Below are 19270 nucleotides of genomic sequence, written 5' to 3' on the forward strand. Positions count from 1 at the left end.
ATTAAGTTCGGCCGGGCCGAACTTTGGATACCCACCACCTCGGGTATATATGTAAAGCCCCTTTCGTCATAATCCGGTGAAAATTGGATGACTTATACACCCAAATTCGGCACGCACATAGAGTGGTCTAATAAATATAAGTCTCTGTTGAATTTTGTATTTAAAATTTCAACAAAATCGGGTAATAAATAAAGCTTTTATGAGCTTCAGGTCCTTAACCGCCATATCGGTCTATATGACAGCTATATCAAAATACAGTCCGATCTTTACTATATTTGGGTCAAATGGCGGGTGGCCTCTCACTGTTTCAAATTTCAGTGGAATTGGATAAAAAGAATGCTTTTATGGGCTTCAGACCCTTTATCGGGAGATCGGTCTATATGGCAGCTATATCTAACTATAGTCCGATCTGAACCATACTTAGATCAGATTTCGGGAGGCTTAAAATAACCAACTGCATAAAATTGGACAATAAATAAAGCTTTTTGGGGCTTTAGACCCTTTATCGGACGATCGGTCTATAGGGCAGGTATATCTAAATATAGTCCGATCTGAACCATATTTGGGTCCTATGTAAGGAGGCGTAAAACTACTCACTGCTTCAAATTTCAGCGAAATCGGTTAAAAAATAAAGCTTTTATGGATGTCAGACCCTTTATGGAGAGATCGGTCTATATGGCAGCTATATTTAAATATAGTCCTATATTAACCATATTTGGACCCTATGTTAGGAGGCGTAAAACTACTCAACATTTCAAATTTCAGCGAAATCGGTTAAAAAATAAAGCTTTTATGGACTTCAGACCCTTTATCGGGAGATCGGTCTATATGGCAGCTATATCTAAATATAGTCCGATCTGAACCATATTTAGGTCAGATGTCAGGAGGCTTCAAATAACCAACTGCTTAAAATTTCAGCTAAATTGGACAATAAATAAAGCTTTTATGGGCTTTAGACCCTTTATCGGAAGATCGATCTATAGGGCAGGTATATCTAAATATAGTCCGATCTGAACCATATTTGGGTCCTATGTTAGGAGGCGTAAAACTACTCAACGATTCAAATTTCAGCGAAATCGGTTAAAAAATAAAGCTTTTATGGGCTTCAGACCCTTTATCGGGAGATCGGCTATATCTAAATATAGTCCGATCTGAACTATAATTATGTCAGATATCGGTAGGCTTAAAATAACCAACTGCTTAAAATTTCAGCTAAATTGGACAAGAAATAAAGCTTTTTGGGTCTTCAGACCCTTTATCGGAAGATCGGTCTATAGGGCAGGTATATCTAAATATAGTCCGATCCAAACTATATTTGGGTCCTATGTTAGGAGGCGTAAAACTACTCAAAGTTTCAAATTTCAACGGATTGATTTCAGACCGTTTATCGGGAGATCGGTCTATATGGCAGCTATATATAAATATAGTCCACTCTAAACCATACTTAGATTAGATGTCGGGAGGCTTCAGGAAATTTTAATACCATATTCATATTCTACTCTCCAATATCTTTCATTTGATACCTATATTATCCCGAAAAATTATATGTCCTATATTTCCTTCCAGACCAACCTACACAATATGCGAAAAATTCGAGAAAGTTGGTACTGCCATTTTTCAGTCTACACGGAACAAACAAACCGAGTCCCATATATTCGTGATTGGCTTATGTGCCCATTTTGGGCGTTTTTGTGGGTGTGGGGGGTGACCCTCTATACTTCGCCATGAATTTGTATGCCAGATTTGTTATCTACTCCCGCATACTTTTCATTTGATACCCATGATGTCCCGATCGGTCCACTTTTGATTTTGGGTGGTGTTTTTGGGGGTAGCGGTGGAGGGTCCGCCCCCTTCCGTTATCAATACATTATAAAGCCTATTCCTACTCCGTGACCATATTCGTAATCTACTCCCGAATACCTTTTATTGGAGTCCCATATTGTCATGATCGTCAAATAAATCTATTTTAAGAGGTTTTGGAGCTGGGGCGGCCCCCCAGGTACCTGGACTTAACTTTTATTATGAAATTGGTACTCTACTCTTGAATACCTTTTATTTGTCCCGATCGGTCCACTTTTATTTTTTGGTAGTACTTTTGTGGTAAGGGGGAGGGTCCGCCCCCCTTTCGAAATCAAAATATTATATTGCCTATGTTTCCTTCCTGACCAACCTACACAATCTGTGAAAATTCCAAGGAAATCGGTTCAGCCGACTTTGAGTCTATACGGAAGAAACCGACAAACAAACACAAATTGAATTGTTTGTATAAGAAGATGAAGGTCTGTTTTTAGTCCTGCAACTTGTGTTTCAACCTAAGAAGTCATTTAACACCATATGTCTACTGTAGGGTACCCTAGTTCCTGTGCGACCCCCACACAGCCACTTAGGCAGACACTCCCAAATGGAAATTAATTAAAATCGTTTTTTTTTCTAGTTTTCCTTTTCAGTTTTTCACCATTTTCTTCTTGGCAAATGTTGGCCACACCAAATGGTCAAGATAGATGTAAAGTGAAATAAACAAATTCAAAATTCCATGTATTCACCAAATGACGATGAAAATTGACGGAAAGCATGCCGAATATGAGAAACGCGGTAAATTCAAACGTAGGAAAAACACACGCACTCAACGAGCATGAAACGAGCCACGAAGGATGAGCGAAATTTGTCTTTGCTCTCCAAAGAAATTTTAGCGTCGTGTTTTCTTTTTTTTTGCAATTTAATGGGAAATTTGGAAAACTACATTTTTTCGCCAACTGTGTGTTCAGTAGAACATTGTGCTTTAAAGCAAACAAACGCAAAGCGGTTGTAAGCGGTGTACTCTGTATTGGAAGTTTAACAAAGGGAAAAAAATCGCCGAAATTTTTGGAAAAATACAATAAATAAATCCATAAACATTAAACACAAAAAAGTATTCCCAACAAATGTTCGATAATTATTGTGGCGTTGTGGAATAACACAAAAAAGTAATTTGCCGAAACTTTGTTTCTTGTGGAGGCTGTGCTGAAAGATTTACGATTTTAATGAATTTTTTTTTCATAACCTTATGAGAAAAAATAAAATTATTCAATAAAGTTAAATTATATACTCAAATCGGAAAGGAGAAAGCATCGAAAAATATGAAAAATTCCAGTTCACTAAAGATTATCTAACATGGTGTTTTCTTGAAATAGAATTGTGTTGAAACGAATTGAAAAGCAGAATAACGTCACCTAGTACCTATTGCATAGCAAATCTGCAACATATTCAAATCCAGTTAGCAATGTTCAAAATGCACGTGATATTCAGCTCTGTACTCATTTCATCTCTATTCATATCAGGTATGTAAGAGACGCCGTTGCAGTTGAATCGGAAGTTCCCATACTAATTGGAAATTTTTGTTTTAAATGCCTCTCTAGCGGATAAATTGACTAAGTCCATTGTTATGAACTAAAAGTGAATTCATAAAATAAGTTTCCTGAGTTTATTATATAATAATTTACTTAAGGAAAAATCGGAATATTTAATTTTGTTTGGTCTTTATTAATTAAAACAACGATTGGAGTTTGTTAAAAGTTTTTGTAGCTAGTCTTCTACTGAACGAGTAATAATAAGTAAACACTCACTACTTATATATGGGCTGATTTAAAGTAAAACCAGTAAGGAAAAGCAAAAGTCGGGCGGAGCCGACTATATAATACCCTAAACCACCGAGTGTACGTACACCACCGAGTATAATATATAGAACTTATATCCAAATCTAGTCAGACTTTAATTTTGCATACCTATTGAAATATCGAATGGAATCTTGTAAGTTTTTCTTACGATGGTACGAAAATTGTTGGTTCTACAGCCCTAAGATATATATGGGAGCTTTATCTCAATCTGATTTGATTTTGATGAAATTTTGCACACGTATTGGGACGTCACAAAAAGCACTTCGTGCCAAATTTGGTAAAGATCGGACCAAAATTGTATCTACTACAGCTTTAAAAGGGCATATCGGATGAAAGATATATATGGGAGCTTTATCTCAATCTGATCCGATTCTGATGAAATTTTGCACACATATTGGAACGCTACAAAAAGCACTTCGTGCCAAATTTGGTAAAGATCGGACCAAAATTGTGCCTTCTACAGCCTTAATAGGTCAAATCGGATGAAAGTTATATATGGGAGCTATATCTAAATCTGAACCGATTTAGATAAAATTTTTGCACATGTATTAAGACGTCACACAAATGCTAAATTTGGTAAAGATCGGACCGAAATTGTGGCTCCTACAGCTTCAAAAGCTCATATTGGATGAAAGATATATATGGGAGCTATATCTAAATCTGAACCGATTTCAACAACATTTTGCTCACATATTAGGACGTCTAAAAAAAATACTTTGTACCAAATTTGGTAAAAATTTGACCAAAATTGTGCCTTTTACAGCCTTAAAAGACCTTATCGGTTGAAAGATATATATGGGAACTATATATAGATCTGATCCGATTCTGATGAAATTTCGCACACATATTAGGACGTTAAAAAACGCACTTCGTGCCAAATTTGGTAAAGATGTGACTAAAATTGTGGCTCCTACAGCTTTAAAAGGGAATATCGGATGAAAGATATATATGGGAGCTATATCTAAATCTGGACCGATTATTTTCAAAATCAATAGCGTTCGTCCTTGGACCATAGCGTACTCAATTTCAGCCAAATCGAACAAAAATTGCGGCTTGTAAAGGCTCATGAACTCAAACCGAGAGATCGGTTTATATGGGACCTATATCAGGTTATAGACCGATTTAAACCGTACTTAACACAGTTGTTGGAAGTCATAACAGAACACTACATGCAAAATTTGGGCCAAATTGGACAACAATTGCAGCATGTAAGGGCTCAAGAAATCAAATCGGGAGATCGGTTTATATGGGAGCTATATAATGTTCTCGACCGATTTAAACCGTACTTAATACAGTTTTTGGAAGTCATAACAGAACACTAAATGCAAAATTTGGGCCAAATCGGGCATAAATTGCGGCTTGTAAGGGAGCAAGAAGTCAAATCGGGAGATCGGCTTATATATACTCGCTTATATATACCTATATCAGGTTATAGGTCGATTTGAACCATACTTAGCACAGTTGTTGGAAGTCATAACGGAGCAATTATTGCTAAATTTTAGCCAAATCGGATGAAAATTGCGCCCTCTAGTGGTTCAAGAAGCCAAGATCCCAGATCTGTTTATATAGCAGCTATATCAGGTTATAACTGATTTGAACCATACTAAGCACAGTAGTTGGAAGTCATAACGTAACATCTAATGCAAATTTTTAGTCAAATCGGATGATAATTGCACCCTCTAGTGGCTCAAGAAGTCAAGAGAGAACGGGTAGACAATTCTCTTTGAAATTTAAGAAAGTTGAGAGATCGCGCACAAAATTTCAAGGCTTTAGACTGTCTGGGCGCCTTTGGCAGGCCCCTAAAGTTGGTCACCTCGGCATTTCGAAAAATTGTTCGGGCTGCCAAATCTTTACTTGTGGTCCGATTTTCAATTTTTTATAGCCACCACCATAGGATAGGGGCATACTAATCTAGACATTCCAATTGTAATACCTCGAAATATTGTATTAGTCTAAGACCCCATAAACAAAAAATATATATTCTTCATCGTCTCGACGTGCTGAGTCGATCTAGCCATATCCGTCCGTCCGTCTGTCGAAATCACGATAGAGGTCGAATGCGTAAAGCTAGCCGCTTGAAATTGTGCCCAGATATTAAATATCGATGTAGATCGTTGTGGATTGCAAATGGGCCGATTTGGCTTCTTGTTCCCCTGGGAGCCGCAATTTTTGTCCGATTTGAATGACATTTTGCATGTAAAGTTCCGTTATGACTTCCAACAACTGCGCCAAGTACGGTCCAAATCGGTATATAACCTGATATAGCTCTCATATAAGTTGATAGCCCGATTTGACTTATTAAGTCCTTACAAGCCGCAATTTTTGTCCGATTAAGTAGACGTTTTGCATGCGATATTTTGTTACCACTACCAACAAAAGTGCCAAATACAGCTAAAATTAGTTTTTTACCTGATATAGCTCCCGATCATCCTTGTTCGGTTCCTAGAAGCTTTAGATTTTGCTGGTTTGACACAAGTTTGGTATATAGAATAAAATTATGCCCAACAACTTGGTTTATTTTGTAAAAATTTTTAGCAGAATCGAAGGTGATGGGTTGCCAAGATTCGACTCGGTCGAATCATCTTCCCCACTTGCCCTACACATGCTATCACTTGTCTCGCCGATTTTACATAAGTAAGCTCGTAGTCCTATGTGTCCCGTCATGATACCAAAATCTATACCGACCTCCTTTTTACTTCCTTTTAGTAGTAGCCTCGTCCTCTCACGATCCTCATCCACGATCCACATATACCGATCTGCCGATAAATGGTCTAAAGCCCATAAAAGCTTTATTTATTACCCGATTTCGCTGAAATTTGAGACAGAGGGTTATCTTAAGCATCCTGATATCTGACCTATATATGGATCAAATCCGACTATATTTAGGTATAGCTGCCATATAGACCGAGCTCCAGATAAAGGGTCTGAAGCCCATAAAATCTTTAATTTTCCATCGATTTAGCTGATATTTGAAACATTGGGTAGTTTTACGCCTCTTAATATAGGACCCAAATGTGGTTCAGATCTGACTATATTTAGATATAGCTGCCATGTAGACCGATCTGCCAATAAAGGGTCTAAAGCCCATAAAAGCTTTATTTATTACCCGATCTCACTGAAATTTGAAACAGAAGGTTATCTTAAGACTCCTGTTATCTGACCTGTATATGGATCAAATCGGAATATATTTAGGTATAGCTGCCACATAGATCGATCACCAGATAAAGGGTCTAAAGCCCATAAAAGCTTTATTTTTTAACCAATTTCGCTGAAATTTGATACATTGAGTAATTTTACGCATCCTATTATAGGACCTAAATATGGTTTGGATCAGACCATATTTAGATATAGCTGTCATATAGACTGATCTCCCGAGCTGTCATATAGACTGATACCCGATTTTACTGAAATTTGAAACAGAGGGTTATCTTAAGCCTCCTGATATCTTATCTAAATATGGATCAAATCGAACTTAATTTAGGTATAGCTGCTATATAGACCGATTTCCAGATAAAGGGTCTAAAGCCCATAAAAGATTTAATTTTTAATCGATCAATTTGGCCCAGATCGGTCCAGATTTGAATATAGCTGCCATATAGATCAATCTCCGATTTAGGGTCTTAGGCCCATAAAAGCCACACTTATTATCAGATTTTGCTGAAATTTGGGACGGTGAGTTGTGGTAGGCCCTTCGACAGTCTATAGACCGATCCGCCGATTTAGGGTCTTAGGCCCATAAAAGCCACATTTATTATCCGATTTTGCTGACATTTGAGACAGTGAGTTGTGTTAGGCCCTCCGACATCCTTCTTTAATTTGGCTCAGATCGGTCCAGATTTGGATATAGCTGCCATATAGACTGATCCGCCAATTTAGGGTCTTAAGCGAATAAAAACCACATTAATTATCCGATTTTGCCGAAATTTGGGATAGTGAGTTGTGTTAGGCCCTCCGACATCCTTCTTCAATTTGACCCAGATCGGTTCGGATTCGGATATAGCTATCATATAGACCGATCCGCCGATTTAGGGTCTTAGGCCCATAAAAGCCACATTTATTATCCGATTTTACTAAAATTTGGGACAGTGAGTTGTATTAGGCCCTTCGACATTTTTCTTCAATTTGACACAGATTGGTCCAGATTTGGACATAGCTGCCATATAGACCGATCTCTCGGTTTCAAGTTTTGGGGCCATAAAAGGCGCATTTATTGTTCGATTTCGCCGAGTTGTGTTAGGCTCTTCGACATTTTCCTGCAATATGGCTCAATTCGGTCCAGATTTGGCTATAGCTGCCATATAGAACCATATCTCGATTTGAAGTATTGGCCCATATCTCGATTTGAAGTATTGGCGCATTTATTATCCGATTTTGTTAGGCTTTGCGACATCCGTGTCGTATGTGGTTCAGATTGTTTTTTTTTTCAGATATAGCTACTAAAAAGACCAATATTTTGTTGTACACATTTGAACAATGGATTATACTTATTAGTATTTGGTCTAAATCGGAACATATTTGGATGTAGCTGCTATGAGGCATAAGGTATGCATTTTTTACCGGATTGTGACGAAAGGGGGTTCTCATATATACCCGAGGTGGTGGGTATCCAAAGTTCGGCCCGGCCAAACTTAACACCTTTTCGCTTTTTTTTGTCTTCTTTTATTTTATAAACAATTCTCTTTATCTCAGTTTCAGCCATCAAATGTTACAACTGTGAATCATCTCATGCAACGGAATGTGGTTATGTTTTTGACTCTGAAGAAGGCTTTGAAGTTAATTGTGATAGGAGGCCACCGCCACGTTATATGCTAAATTCGACGGATAATTTAAATGCAACGGCATGCATAAAAAAAGTTTACAAAGGTAAGGTGAAAATTACCACAAAACCTAAAAAGAGAATGTTGTAATGCCTGCACAACATTTTTATCCTTGATTGAAGGACATTAGACTTAAATTTATGTCGTTATATACTAACGAACATTGTATTTTATTTTAATCTCTAACTTATTGCTATATACAAATTGGAGCTTTCTTAAATATTTTTATCTCACAAACAAAGATGTTTCTGAAAATTATTTATCCGAAGAAGAAGAAATTGGACGTAATTTGATACATGGAGGGGGTATCAAATTACGTCCAATTTCTTCTTCTTCGGATAAATAATTTTCAGAAACATCTTTGTTTGTGAGATAAAAATATTTAAGAAAGCTCCAATTTGAAAGACTATTTGGCTTCTTTAACTATGGGGTCGCCCAAAAAGTAATTGCGGATTTTTTAAAAGAAAGTAAATGCATTTTTAATAAAACTTAGAATGAACTTTAATCAAATATAAATTTTTTACACTTTTTTTCTAAAGCAAGCTAAAAGTAACAGCTGATAACTGACACAAGAAAGAATTCAATAACAGAGTCACAAGCTGTGAAAAAATTTGTCAACGCCAACTGTATGAAAAATCCGCAATTACTTTTTGGGCAACCCAATAGGATACACTGTTTTACTTTCTCAACAGCCATATCATGAGCTTTTTTGTCTTTAATAATAAGACCCAACATTAAAGATATCAAGTAAAAAATTTTGCAATAAAGCCAAAATTTCCTTAAAAATTGGACATCATTAAAATTAGTTGGTCAGCTCAAATCCTTAAAATTTTTTCAGTGTATCCACAGTCATTTATGATTCGCCCCTGTTTTTATACGCCCTCACTAGTAATTTATTGACCACAAAAAAAATTCATCCCATATTTGGCTCACTTTGAATTGAGATTTGCGATTCATTTGACTCATTTGTTAAGGAAAATCAAAATCGCTCGATCTCTCGATTCCAAATTGGCAGGCCAAACACACACATGATGAAAATGTGTATTTAGTTATATGACTTATAAGAAGCGCAACACTTTTGAGTGTTAATATTATGTGAAAATATTCAGATTAATATTTTCTTTCATTTTTCTTTCTTTCCTTCCATTCTTCTCTGGCTTTTCTTTCATTGCAGAGCACAGTGTGACGAAATATATACGCAGCTGCTATTATGGCGATGTCAATGACACTGATACCGGCTGCCTTATGGATCCATCCCTGATGGATGTCCAAGATGTTGAGTGTTTTGTTTGCGCTGATGACTTTTGCAACACGGCCGCCTGGAATGGCCCGCAAAAGGGCTGGAGCAGTTTGTGTACGCTGCTGATGTTTGTTTTGATGGCCAAAATTTTAAATATGAAAAATTTTTGAAAATTCATTAAAACAAGATGTGTATTAGTATTGCTAGTAAGGCTTTTTTCCAAATTCCATAATTCCTGCGCTTAATATAAGGCTTTAATGAGATGTAGATGTTGTTATGCTTAACATAGATGTGAAAATAAAAACTATTCCCCTTAGTTGTATAAGACCAAAAAAATTGTTTTTTTATCCCTAGTAGGGCAACCCTAGTATGGGTTGCCCAAAAAGTAATTGCGGATTTTTCATATAGTCGGTGTTGACAAATTTTTTCACAGCTTGTGACTCTGTAATTGCATTCTTTCTTCTGTCAGTTATCAGCTGTTACTTTTAGCTTGCTTTAGAAGAAAAATGTAAAAAAGTATATTTGATTAAAGTTCGTTCAAAGTTTTATTAAAAATGCATTTACTTCCATTTAAAAAATCCGCAATTACTTTTTGGGCAACCCAATAAAATATAAAAAAACTGTTTTATATTGGCGATTTCTTAGAAATGGGGGTTAATGTCAAGAAAACTTCCCACGTTTTCTTATTACCCACAGATTATAATACCACTCTTCAGAAGTAGGGGGAATGCCTAGTGGAATTTCCCAAAAAAAAAAAATTTTTTCCTTTTACCAACTGATCATAGGGCCCCCTTTTTAAAGATGGGGGAGAAGCCAAATGAGATTTTCATTGAATATTTTCTTTTAATGTTTATAATGATAATGCGATCTATGTGTGGCTATGCGACGAGCCAAAACAAAAATCTACAAAAAATATGTCATCAAACTCTAACGATGACGTTGGCCAAAACACCACCCATGTGGTTGAATTGTCCCCCAAAACACGTCATTTATCTTTGTTTCTATTTCCTTAACCACATTTTTATTTCTTGGTGTATGCCCACATAAAATTAGAACAACTTAAAATTATGAAAAGTCAATTCGTGTGGATGTCGACAAGGAAAATCCACCGAATCAAAAAAAAAAAATTTTAAATTTTTTCCATTATTTTTTTAAGCGTGATTGTCAGTAGGCTGTTGACAATAAATCGGCATAGAACTGGGATCTTTCCGTAAGCGTTTTTATACCCACCACTGTAGGATAGGGGGTATATTCATTTAGTCATTCCGTTTGTCATCGTCGCAAGATTCTAAGACGATTTAACAGTATTCGTGTGTCTGTCCGCCTATCCGTCTGTTGAAATCACTCTACAGCCTTCAAAAATTGAGATATTGAGCTGAAATTCGGCACAGATACGTCTTTTTGATGCACGCTGGTTAAATTCTTCAACGGGTCAAATCGGACCATATTTGGATATAGCTGCTATATAGACCGATTTTCCGATAAAGGGGTCTAAAGCCCATAAAAACTTAATTTTTCATCCGATTTTACTGAAATTTGATACAGTGAGTAGTTTTAGGTCTCCCGACATCAGACCCAAATATGGATCAGATCGGACTATATTTAGATATAGCTGCCGATGAAGGGTCTGAAGCCCATAAAAGCTTTACTTATTGCCCAATTTCGCTGAAATTTTAAACAGTGGGTTATCTGAAGCCTCCTGACATCTGACCTAAGTATGGTTCAGAGCGGAATATATTTAGATATAGCTGCCATATAGACCGATCTCCCGATAAAGGGTCTGAAGCCCATAAAAGCTTTATTTTTTAAAAGATTTCGCTGAAATTTGAAACTTTGGGTAGTTTTAAGCCTCCTAACATAGAACCCAAATATGGTTCAGATCGGACTATATTTAGATATACCTGCTCTATAGACCGATCTTCCGATACAGGGTCTAAAGCCCTTAAAAGCTTTATTTATTGTCCAAATTAGCTGAAATTTTAAGCAGTTGGTTATTTTAAGCCTCCCGACATCTGATCTAAGTATGGTTCAGATCGGACTATTTTTAGATATAACTGTTATATAGACCGATTTTCCGATAAAGGGTCTAATGCCCATAAATGCTTTATTTTTCATACGATTTCGCTGAAATGTGAGTAGTTTTCTGGATCGTCTCGACATTCTAACTCGAACAAGACATGTCCGTCCGTCCGTCTGTCAAAATCACGGTAGCGGTTGAACGAGTAAAGCAAGCCACTTGAAATTTTGCACAGATACCTCTTATTGACATAGGTCGTTGGAATTACAAATGGGTCATATCGGTTCAGATTTGGATATGGATTTGGATTCTCGAGTCTAAATTTTAATCCGATTTGGTTAAAGTTTGGAATTAAGACTTGAGTTTTGACTGACCAACATCCATGCAAAGTATGATCCGAATCGGTTTATAGACAAATATAGCCCCCATATAAACTAATCCTCCGATTTAACTTCTTGAGCCCCTAGAAGTCTAAATTATCATCCGATTTAGCTGAAACTTGTAACAAAAACTTGCGTTATGACTTTCAACATTCATGTCAATTATAATTCGAGTCGGCCTATACACAGATCTAGCCCCCATATAAACCGAACCCCGGGTTTGACTTCTTGAGCCTTTGGAAGCCTCAATATTCATCCGATTTGGCCGAAATTTGGAACAAAGACTTGCGTTATGACTTCATGTCAAGTACGATCCGAATCGGTCTATAAACAGATATAGCCCTCATATAAACCGATCCACGGATTGGGCTCCTTGAGCCCTTAGTTGCCTCAAAATTCATCCTATTTGGCTGAAATTTGGAACAAAGATTTGCGTTATGATTTCCAACATTCACGCCTAAATCGGTCTATAAACAGATATAGCCCCCATATAAACCTATCCCGGCATTTGAGTTCTTAAACTACTAGAAGCCTAAATATCCATCCCATTTGACTGAAATTTGGAAAAAGGATTTAAATTATTACTTCCAATGTCCATGATAAGTATGATCCGAATTGGTCTATAAATAGATATAGCCCCCATATGAACCGATTCCCGGATTTGACTGCTGCAGCCCTAAAAAGCCAAAGTTTTCACCTGATTTAGCTGAAAATTGGCCCACAACCTTATCATAAGACTTACAACATCAGAGCCAATTTTTTTCCGAATAGGTCAATATGGTAATATTTGGCCCCCCCCTAAGTACCGATATGACTTCTTGAGCCCAAAATAATTCAATTACAAACTCAGTTAATAAGTTTTTTAGCGAAATCCATGGTGGTGGGTACCTCAAATTTGGCTCGGCCGAATTTAGGAGGCTTTTACCTGGTTTTTTTCATACACACAAATCAACCCGGCCTAATGTACATACTTTATAGGATCGCACATGGATATTTCGATGTGTTGCAAAAGGAATGACAAAATGAATATACGTCCAAGCTTTGGTGCTGGGTATAAAAATTTTCTGTGCAATATCTTTATTTCATACCCTCCATCATAGGATGGGGATAAGCAAAATTTCTCCTTCCGTTTGTAACACCTCGAAATATTAATCTGAGACCCAACAATGTATAAAAATTATAATCGTCTTGACATGTCGATTTAGCCATGCCCCCTGTCTGGCGAAAGCACATTAACTTTCGAAGAAGTAACTCTAGGCGCTCGAACTTTTGCAAATTGTTTCCGACTAGTGTAGGTCAAGTGGTATTGTTAATGGACCATATCGCTCCATGTTTTGTTATAGCTGTCAATAAATCGATCTCGGATCTTGACTTCTGGAGTCTCTAGAAATTTGGCTTAAATTTTGTAAGTAAAGTTTTGATATGACCTTCACCAGCCGTTCCGAATATGATTCAAATTGATCAATAGCCTGATAAAGGGTGATTTTGAGCTATAATCTTTTTGGCAACACTGGTTTAAACAGCTCACGCTAGTTTCGTGTTTTGTTTCACAGTCAAACATCTTCAGTTTGGTCTATAATTTAACCAAATTATTGAATTTTTTTATCAAAATGCGTGCTCTCTTAAGAAAGTTCATTGCGCGCTTCTTCCATTTAACGACGAAGCTCATTTTTAGCTCAATGGGTATGTATATAAGCAGATTTGTCAATTTTGGGGTGAAGATCAGCCAGAAGCATTGCAAGAGCTATCAATGCATCCAGAAAAAGTCACAGTTTGGTGCGGTTTATGGGCTGGTGGCATCATTGGACCGTACTTCTTCAAAGATGATGTGAATCGTAACGTAACTGTGAATGGTGAGCGCTAACGTGAGATGATATACAACTTGTTTTTACCCAAAATGCAAGAGCTGCATCCAGTCACAGTTTGGTGCGGTTTATGGGCTGGTGACATCATTGGACCGTACTTCTTCAAAGATGATGTGAATCGTAACGTAACTGTGAATGGTGAGCGCTAACGTGAGATGATATCCAACTTTTTTTCACTTGCATGACATGTGGTTTCACAAGACGGTGCCACACAGCACGCGTACCATAAGTCCAATGTTACGCGTGCTGTTTGGCACGTATGTGGATAGGAAGTGGAAGGCCTTTTCAAAATCTATATAAGCCAGGTATAATTTTAAGCACCATACAACAGGTTGATTAGATTATAATGCGGATTAATAATATGGTCTATTGATGATCTTTATCATTCATTATATAATGTAATGAGTTATGCAGTTTATATATGTACTTAGTTGTTGTAATGAATTCTATATTTGGTATATTTAGTTAAATCGTCCTTTTTTGGAACTATGCCTTCTTTTAACTATGCCTTTTTTGGAACTATGCCTTCTTTTAAGTAATCAGACCGCTGATTGAAATCCCAAATATGCTTCACGTATATTAGGTTGTACAAAAGTTTTAATCAGATGATCAGAGCTAAGGATGATCAGATTTTAGAAGCTATGGATTCTGCCAAAATGAAGACTGTATATATCTATAGCTGCAGCCATTTTGACCGACTGGCGAACCAAAGTTTCATTTTTTTTTTTTTTTTTAATTTTTACAAAGAGTTTATTATTCAACGACTTACACCAGAAATAAAGGTTGCTGAACTAATAACTAAAACAATAACAAGAATACTTCAAAAACAATATGTTCTTCCACCTATACCACCTCTCTTTCGCTCTCCGTTGATGGATTTACCAAATCCGCTATCAACTCCCTTTGCATTCTTATTTGTTCGTGTATCTTCTGCAGCCATAGATTGTGAATTGTCTCATCCTCTCCAAAACATATCAGAATCAATTCTTCGACATTGGGCTCTGCATAGATCATCGAGAAGCGTTTGTTATGCAACTCCTTGACGCTGACTTTGTTCATCTACATTTGAAAATTAACCATATCGATGTAAGTGTTTAGCAAAGAGAATGTGAGTGGAAGTGAGTCTTACCGGCATTTCCAGTTTATAATTGTAGGTGGCACTACTGTATTTTCTCTTTGGATCAATCTTTTTGGTGAATATAATAATTCGCGTAAAGAGAAAAACATAGTAGCGCGTCTTTTTCTCTTTGTATTTGCATGTCAGAAAGTTGTGATATACGAGTTTTCCCTGATCGGAAATGTCGCCATGAAAGTTATTAATGCTCTGTATGGCGGTAAAATCATTGACAGTTGCCAAAACTCTCTGAAAAGAAAGCAAAAACTGAATTTAAAAAACAAGTAAAAACGTGCTTAGTTCGGCGGGGATCCCACCACCATGGATTGCTCTAAAAATTCGCCTTTATTAACTCATCTCGTATTTGAATTATTTTACAACAATCAAATCGGAAATTGGTTGCGGCTGCTATGGTCTCAAGTAGTCATATCGGGGAATCGGTATTTAGGGGGCCCATATATTAGTATATAACATCTTGTGAGTTATTTGGAGTCTAATGGCCTTCTGCGCTTCTAACAGTATGGGTTCCGCAGAAATCGCTCTACGGGCGACCTCATGGCACTTCTATCGAAACATTGGAGTCGCTCAATCCCCCAGTTAGGGTGAGAGTAAGGTTGTGACTCTGGATAAATCCCAGGCATTTTATAGGGTCTGGCATGGTGCACTCCTATCAAAGCTTGTCGTATTTTGTGTCGGTAATGGCTTCGTTCGATTTTTTTCGAGCTTTCTCAGAGATCGCACTATTCGAGTCGTTATAGATGGCTTCTCATCTAATGAGCATAAATTGACCGCCGATGTAAGCCAAGGCTCTTTTCTTTCTCCTTCTGACATCGAATCCGATCTACTTATTTGCGGATGACAGTAATCTCTGTCATTCGTACTCATTCGACCATAAGCCGAGTCTTCGAGTGATTGAGAACAAGAGGCTAGTTATGGATGAAACACTCTGCCAGGATTTTGCTGGCTATTTCTGAGTGGGGCCGAATGAATCGAGTAGATTTTAATGCACGGAAGACTTAGTGCTGCTTGTTGTCACACAAACGATTCGCCGACCCCTTGCGATCATCTTTGTCTATCAACGGTATATATGTTGAGCAAAGAGAAGCTCTTGATGTTCTGGGCATGAAAATACAAAGTGATGTCCGTGGGGCTTGCGAACAAGTGGCGAGTTATGGATGATACACTCTGCCAGAATTTTGCTGGCTATTTCTGAGTGGGGTCGAATGAATCGTGTAGATTTTAATGCACAGAAGACTTAGTGCTGCTTCTTGTCACACAAACGATTCGCTGACCCCTTACGATCATCTTTGTATATCAACGGTATAGATGTTGAGCAATCAGAAGCTCTCGATGTTCTGGGCTTGAAATACTTAGTGATGTCCGTTGGGCTAAACATGTATTTGAAGTGTCGAAAGAAGCATTCAAGTATTTAGGCTTCCTTAAACGGTGTAAGAATTACTTTACTCCGTCTGATCTTCTTAACATCTACACCACTTTCAAAGGGCCGAAAACGGAATACAACCCAAATGTATGGGCTGGAACTTCAATATCATCCCTGGAGCTACTGGACCGTGTACAGAGGAGAGCGTTGGCGTTGATTGGGGACAGTAAGGTATCCAACTCTATTGCCCCCATTGAACATCGTTGCAATGTGGGTTGTTTGGCTCTGTTCTATCGGTACTTTCATGGTGTGTGTTCGTCTGATATTCGTCTTCTTATTCCTGACGTAAGGATGTTTGTCAGGGATACTACACATTCCAGGAGCTCACACCCGTTTGTAATTGATTGGCCACCGGACCGCATAATGCATTATTTCACCCGAAACGTTTGTATGTGGAATCGACTTCCGTCTAATGTTGCCACCCACTTTGACAACCAGAGATTTAAGACAAATGTCAATAAACATTACATCATTTTCTATAATTTCGATATGTTTGAAGAAGACATTCGAAGAACTGTTAGTTGCGATCCATGGCGAAGGGAGGGTATAGAAGATGCGGCCCTGCCGACTTAAAACATTCTTACTTGTGACTTCTAATATACTATCCTATTACCTATTCACATTTACCTTACCTCTATCATGCCTTTAGCCTCACAAATCGGCTGCCAATCTCCTTCCAATTCCTTAAGTAGCTCACCAATGTTCTCTAGAATTAGTTTATACCGGGGCAATCTTTGAATTGGAGTACAAAGAATATTGTTTAACTGAAACACAAATTAAAAGGCAAATTGAAGAAGATACCCGAATATTTGTATTAAACAATGATTTAGAATTTTTTGAATCCTTATTCAATGCAATTCTATCTTCAAATTGTAAGAATTTGCATATGCAGTAATCATCAATTGAATTTAAAGGAATGAATATCCTTTAAAATTAATTGAGAATTGAACAATAAATGAATGGTGAAGCTTCTTCACCCTTGGGTTCTATATATTGTTCAGCTTATACACAAAATCCTTAACTACAATATAACTAAGTACTCCCCATTAAATCCCCCGAGTTGTACTTACATCCAATTTCTGATTAAAATGTTTGCGAACAGCATCAAAATAACTCGCATATTCAGTGACAATATAATGCGACTTGGCCTTATTGCCGGAATACTTAGCATATATGTGGAACTGTGACTCACTTTTGAGGAAAACCTTGGCCAAATCTTTTGGAGATTGACGATGTTTTTCAAGTGCCCCATAGAAAGATCTGCGATTTGTGAAGAAGAAAACAGTAATTACTTGATGACCTATGAACAATTGGTTTTTTCTTCAACAAACTTACTCTTTATGCCAATAATAGATATCCTCAATATTTGCAAAAACTATTTGTGCTTTACATCCCCGCAAATCGCCTGGAATGCATATTCTGGGATTTGGAGTGCGAAACTCTTGCAAATAGCTAGCAATACAAAAATAAGAAAAAATATTTTTTTTTTTTTTTCAATAATTTATTGCGGTTGTTTTTGCCTTCACCTACATACCACTCAACCACATTCGATAGATCTTTTATATAATTTTCCTCTGTGTTTATCAACTCTGTGATAAGATTCTCCAAATGTTGAATTTTTTTCAATTTTTTACTACTTCTTAGAGACATTGTTCTTAGTCCGTAAATCTCTTTACTCGACAATGGTTTACTCTCTACTGCCCTTACAACAACTGGCATAGCTGTGATCCCATGAATGCCAATTTCATTCTTCACCGCTTTTTTTATTTAATTCTGCATAAACCGCAGCCTAATTATACTTCAATCGAGAAGAGTAAGTCTTTCTCTCAGTTGTATAGTGAATAGAATTAACAGAGAACTACCTAGAACTGTATCGGCTATTGGATTTGAGTCATTCATTGCAGAGCGATCTAAATATTATTATTTTCCTAGAATATAAAACATGGAGTAATGAAAGGGCTCGATGGCCCAATGCATTCGATTAAGCCAAGCACCAAAGTATCATGTCGACAGACATGCTCGAAAAGGAAATACAGCTCTGGTGGATGTCGGAGCTATCAAAGCGAAGGAAAGTATAGCGGAAAACTTTCAATGCGGATTACCAAAGCGGATCCTGGCAGCAGTACATGGATAAGCTTAAGGAGTAAAAGAAAGAAATAATTAAAGCAAAGAGGCAATACTGTATTGAATTCAATGGATAGCTAGAGAATACTAAGGATACTGCCAGACTGAGTAGAATAATGACAAAGGGCCTCTAAAACTCCACCAGTATATGAAGAGTTATGACGCCAACTGGTAAAGTAACTCTGCCGAATATCTCAAAACCCCTCTCATAACGCATTAACCGGGTTGAAGGAATGAGCCCACCACATCAACTCTGATTGAGAACAACATCGCAAACGGCAGAGAGCTGCAAATAGTTTTTCACCTCACAAATCTCCGAAATCAAATGGCGTTATTCCAAGGATGCTATGAGGAGCGGAGAGCATCATCAACCCATTGCTTGTACTCAGTTATAGTACATTCTATAAACTAAACTAAGCTAAAGACAAGTAAGAGTGGTATTGATACCTAAGTCAGGAAACTGTAGTCATGAAACCACAAAGGATTTTAGACCGATAAACATATCAACCTTCCTGTTAAACACATTGGACACACACAACACAAGATTTATCGAAGAGTATATTCGGGAAAAGATGGATGGATGGATAACATGCCCACCTAAAGGACACAGCCCTGCGTG

The 19270-nt window shown here is 37.3% G+C and overlaps 2 protein-coding genes across 3 annotated transcripts; one reads left to right on the forward strand and one right to left on the reverse strand.

Moving 5' to 3' along the window:
• The first annotated feature begins 2559 nt into the window (after positions 1 to 2559).
• Positions 2560 to 10029, forward strand: LOC106096321 (uncharacterized). Its single transcript, XM_013264007.2, has 3 exons — positions 2560 to 3317; positions 8343 to 8516; positions 9645 to 10029. Exons 1-3 carry the CDS (start codon positions 3260 to 3262, stop codon positions 9878 to 9880), a joined length of 468 nt encoding a protein of 155 aa, XP_013119461.1. The 5' UTR covers positions 2560 to 3259; the 3' UTR covers positions 9881 to 10029.
• Positions 10030 to 14702: 4673 nt separating this feature from the next.
• LOC106096324 (rho guanine nucleotide exchange factor 25-like) lies at positions 14703 to 18218 on the reverse strand. 2 transcript variants are annotated; one of them, XM_013264011.2, is made up of 6 exons: positions 18062 to 18218; positions 17863 to 17979; positions 17598 to 17787; positions 17160 to 17291; positions 15102 to 15335; positions 14703 to 15031 (listed from the first exon to the last, which is right to left on the reverse strand). In XM_013264011.2, exons 1-6 carry the CDS (start codon positions 18175 to 18177, stop codon positions 14816 to 14818), a joined length of 1005 nt encoding a protein of 334 aa, XP_013119465.2. In that variant the 5' UTR covers positions 18178 to 18218; the 3' UTR covers positions 14703 to 14815. The 2 variants fall into 2 exon arrangements, with proteins under 2 accessions (XP_013119465.2, XP_013119466.2); XM_013264012.2 differs by lacking the exon at positions 17160 to 17291.
• Positions 18219 to 19270: the final 1052 nt, after the last annotated feature.

This window comes from Stomoxys calcitrans, chromosome 3 (genome assembly GCF_963082655.1).
Source record: "Stomoxys calcitrans chromosome 3, idStoCalc2.1, whole genome shotgun sequence".
NCBI classification, from domain to species: Eukaryota; Metazoa; Arthropoda; class Insecta; order Diptera; family Muscidae; genus Stomoxys; species Stomoxys calcitrans.

Coding starts and splice junctions, on each gene's coding strand:
- LOC106096324 (XM_013264011.2), bottom strand. CDS start 18,177: ATGTCTCTAAGAAGTAGTAAAAAATTGAAAAAAATTCAACATTTGGAG. Junction 17,788..17,862: donor ATCTATTATTGGCATAAAGA/GTAAGTTTGTTG, acceptor CACAAATCGCAG/ATCTTTCTATGGGGCACTTG. Junction 17,292..17,597: donor ATTTTAATCAGAAATTGGAT/GTAAGTACAACT, acceptor TTTGTGTTTCAG/TTAAACAATATTCTTTGTAC.
- LOC106096321 (XM_013264007.2), top strand. CDS start 3,260: ATGTTCAAAATGCACGTGATATTCAGCTCTGTACTCATTTCATCTCTA. Junction 3,318..8,342: donor TTCATCTCTATTCATATCAG/GTATGTAAGAGA, acceptor TCTTTATCTCAG/TTTCAGCCATCAAATGTTAC. Junction 8,517..9,644: donor CATAAAAAAAGTTTACAAAG/GTAAGGTGAAAA, acceptor CTTTCATTGCAG/AGCACAGTGTGACGAAATAT.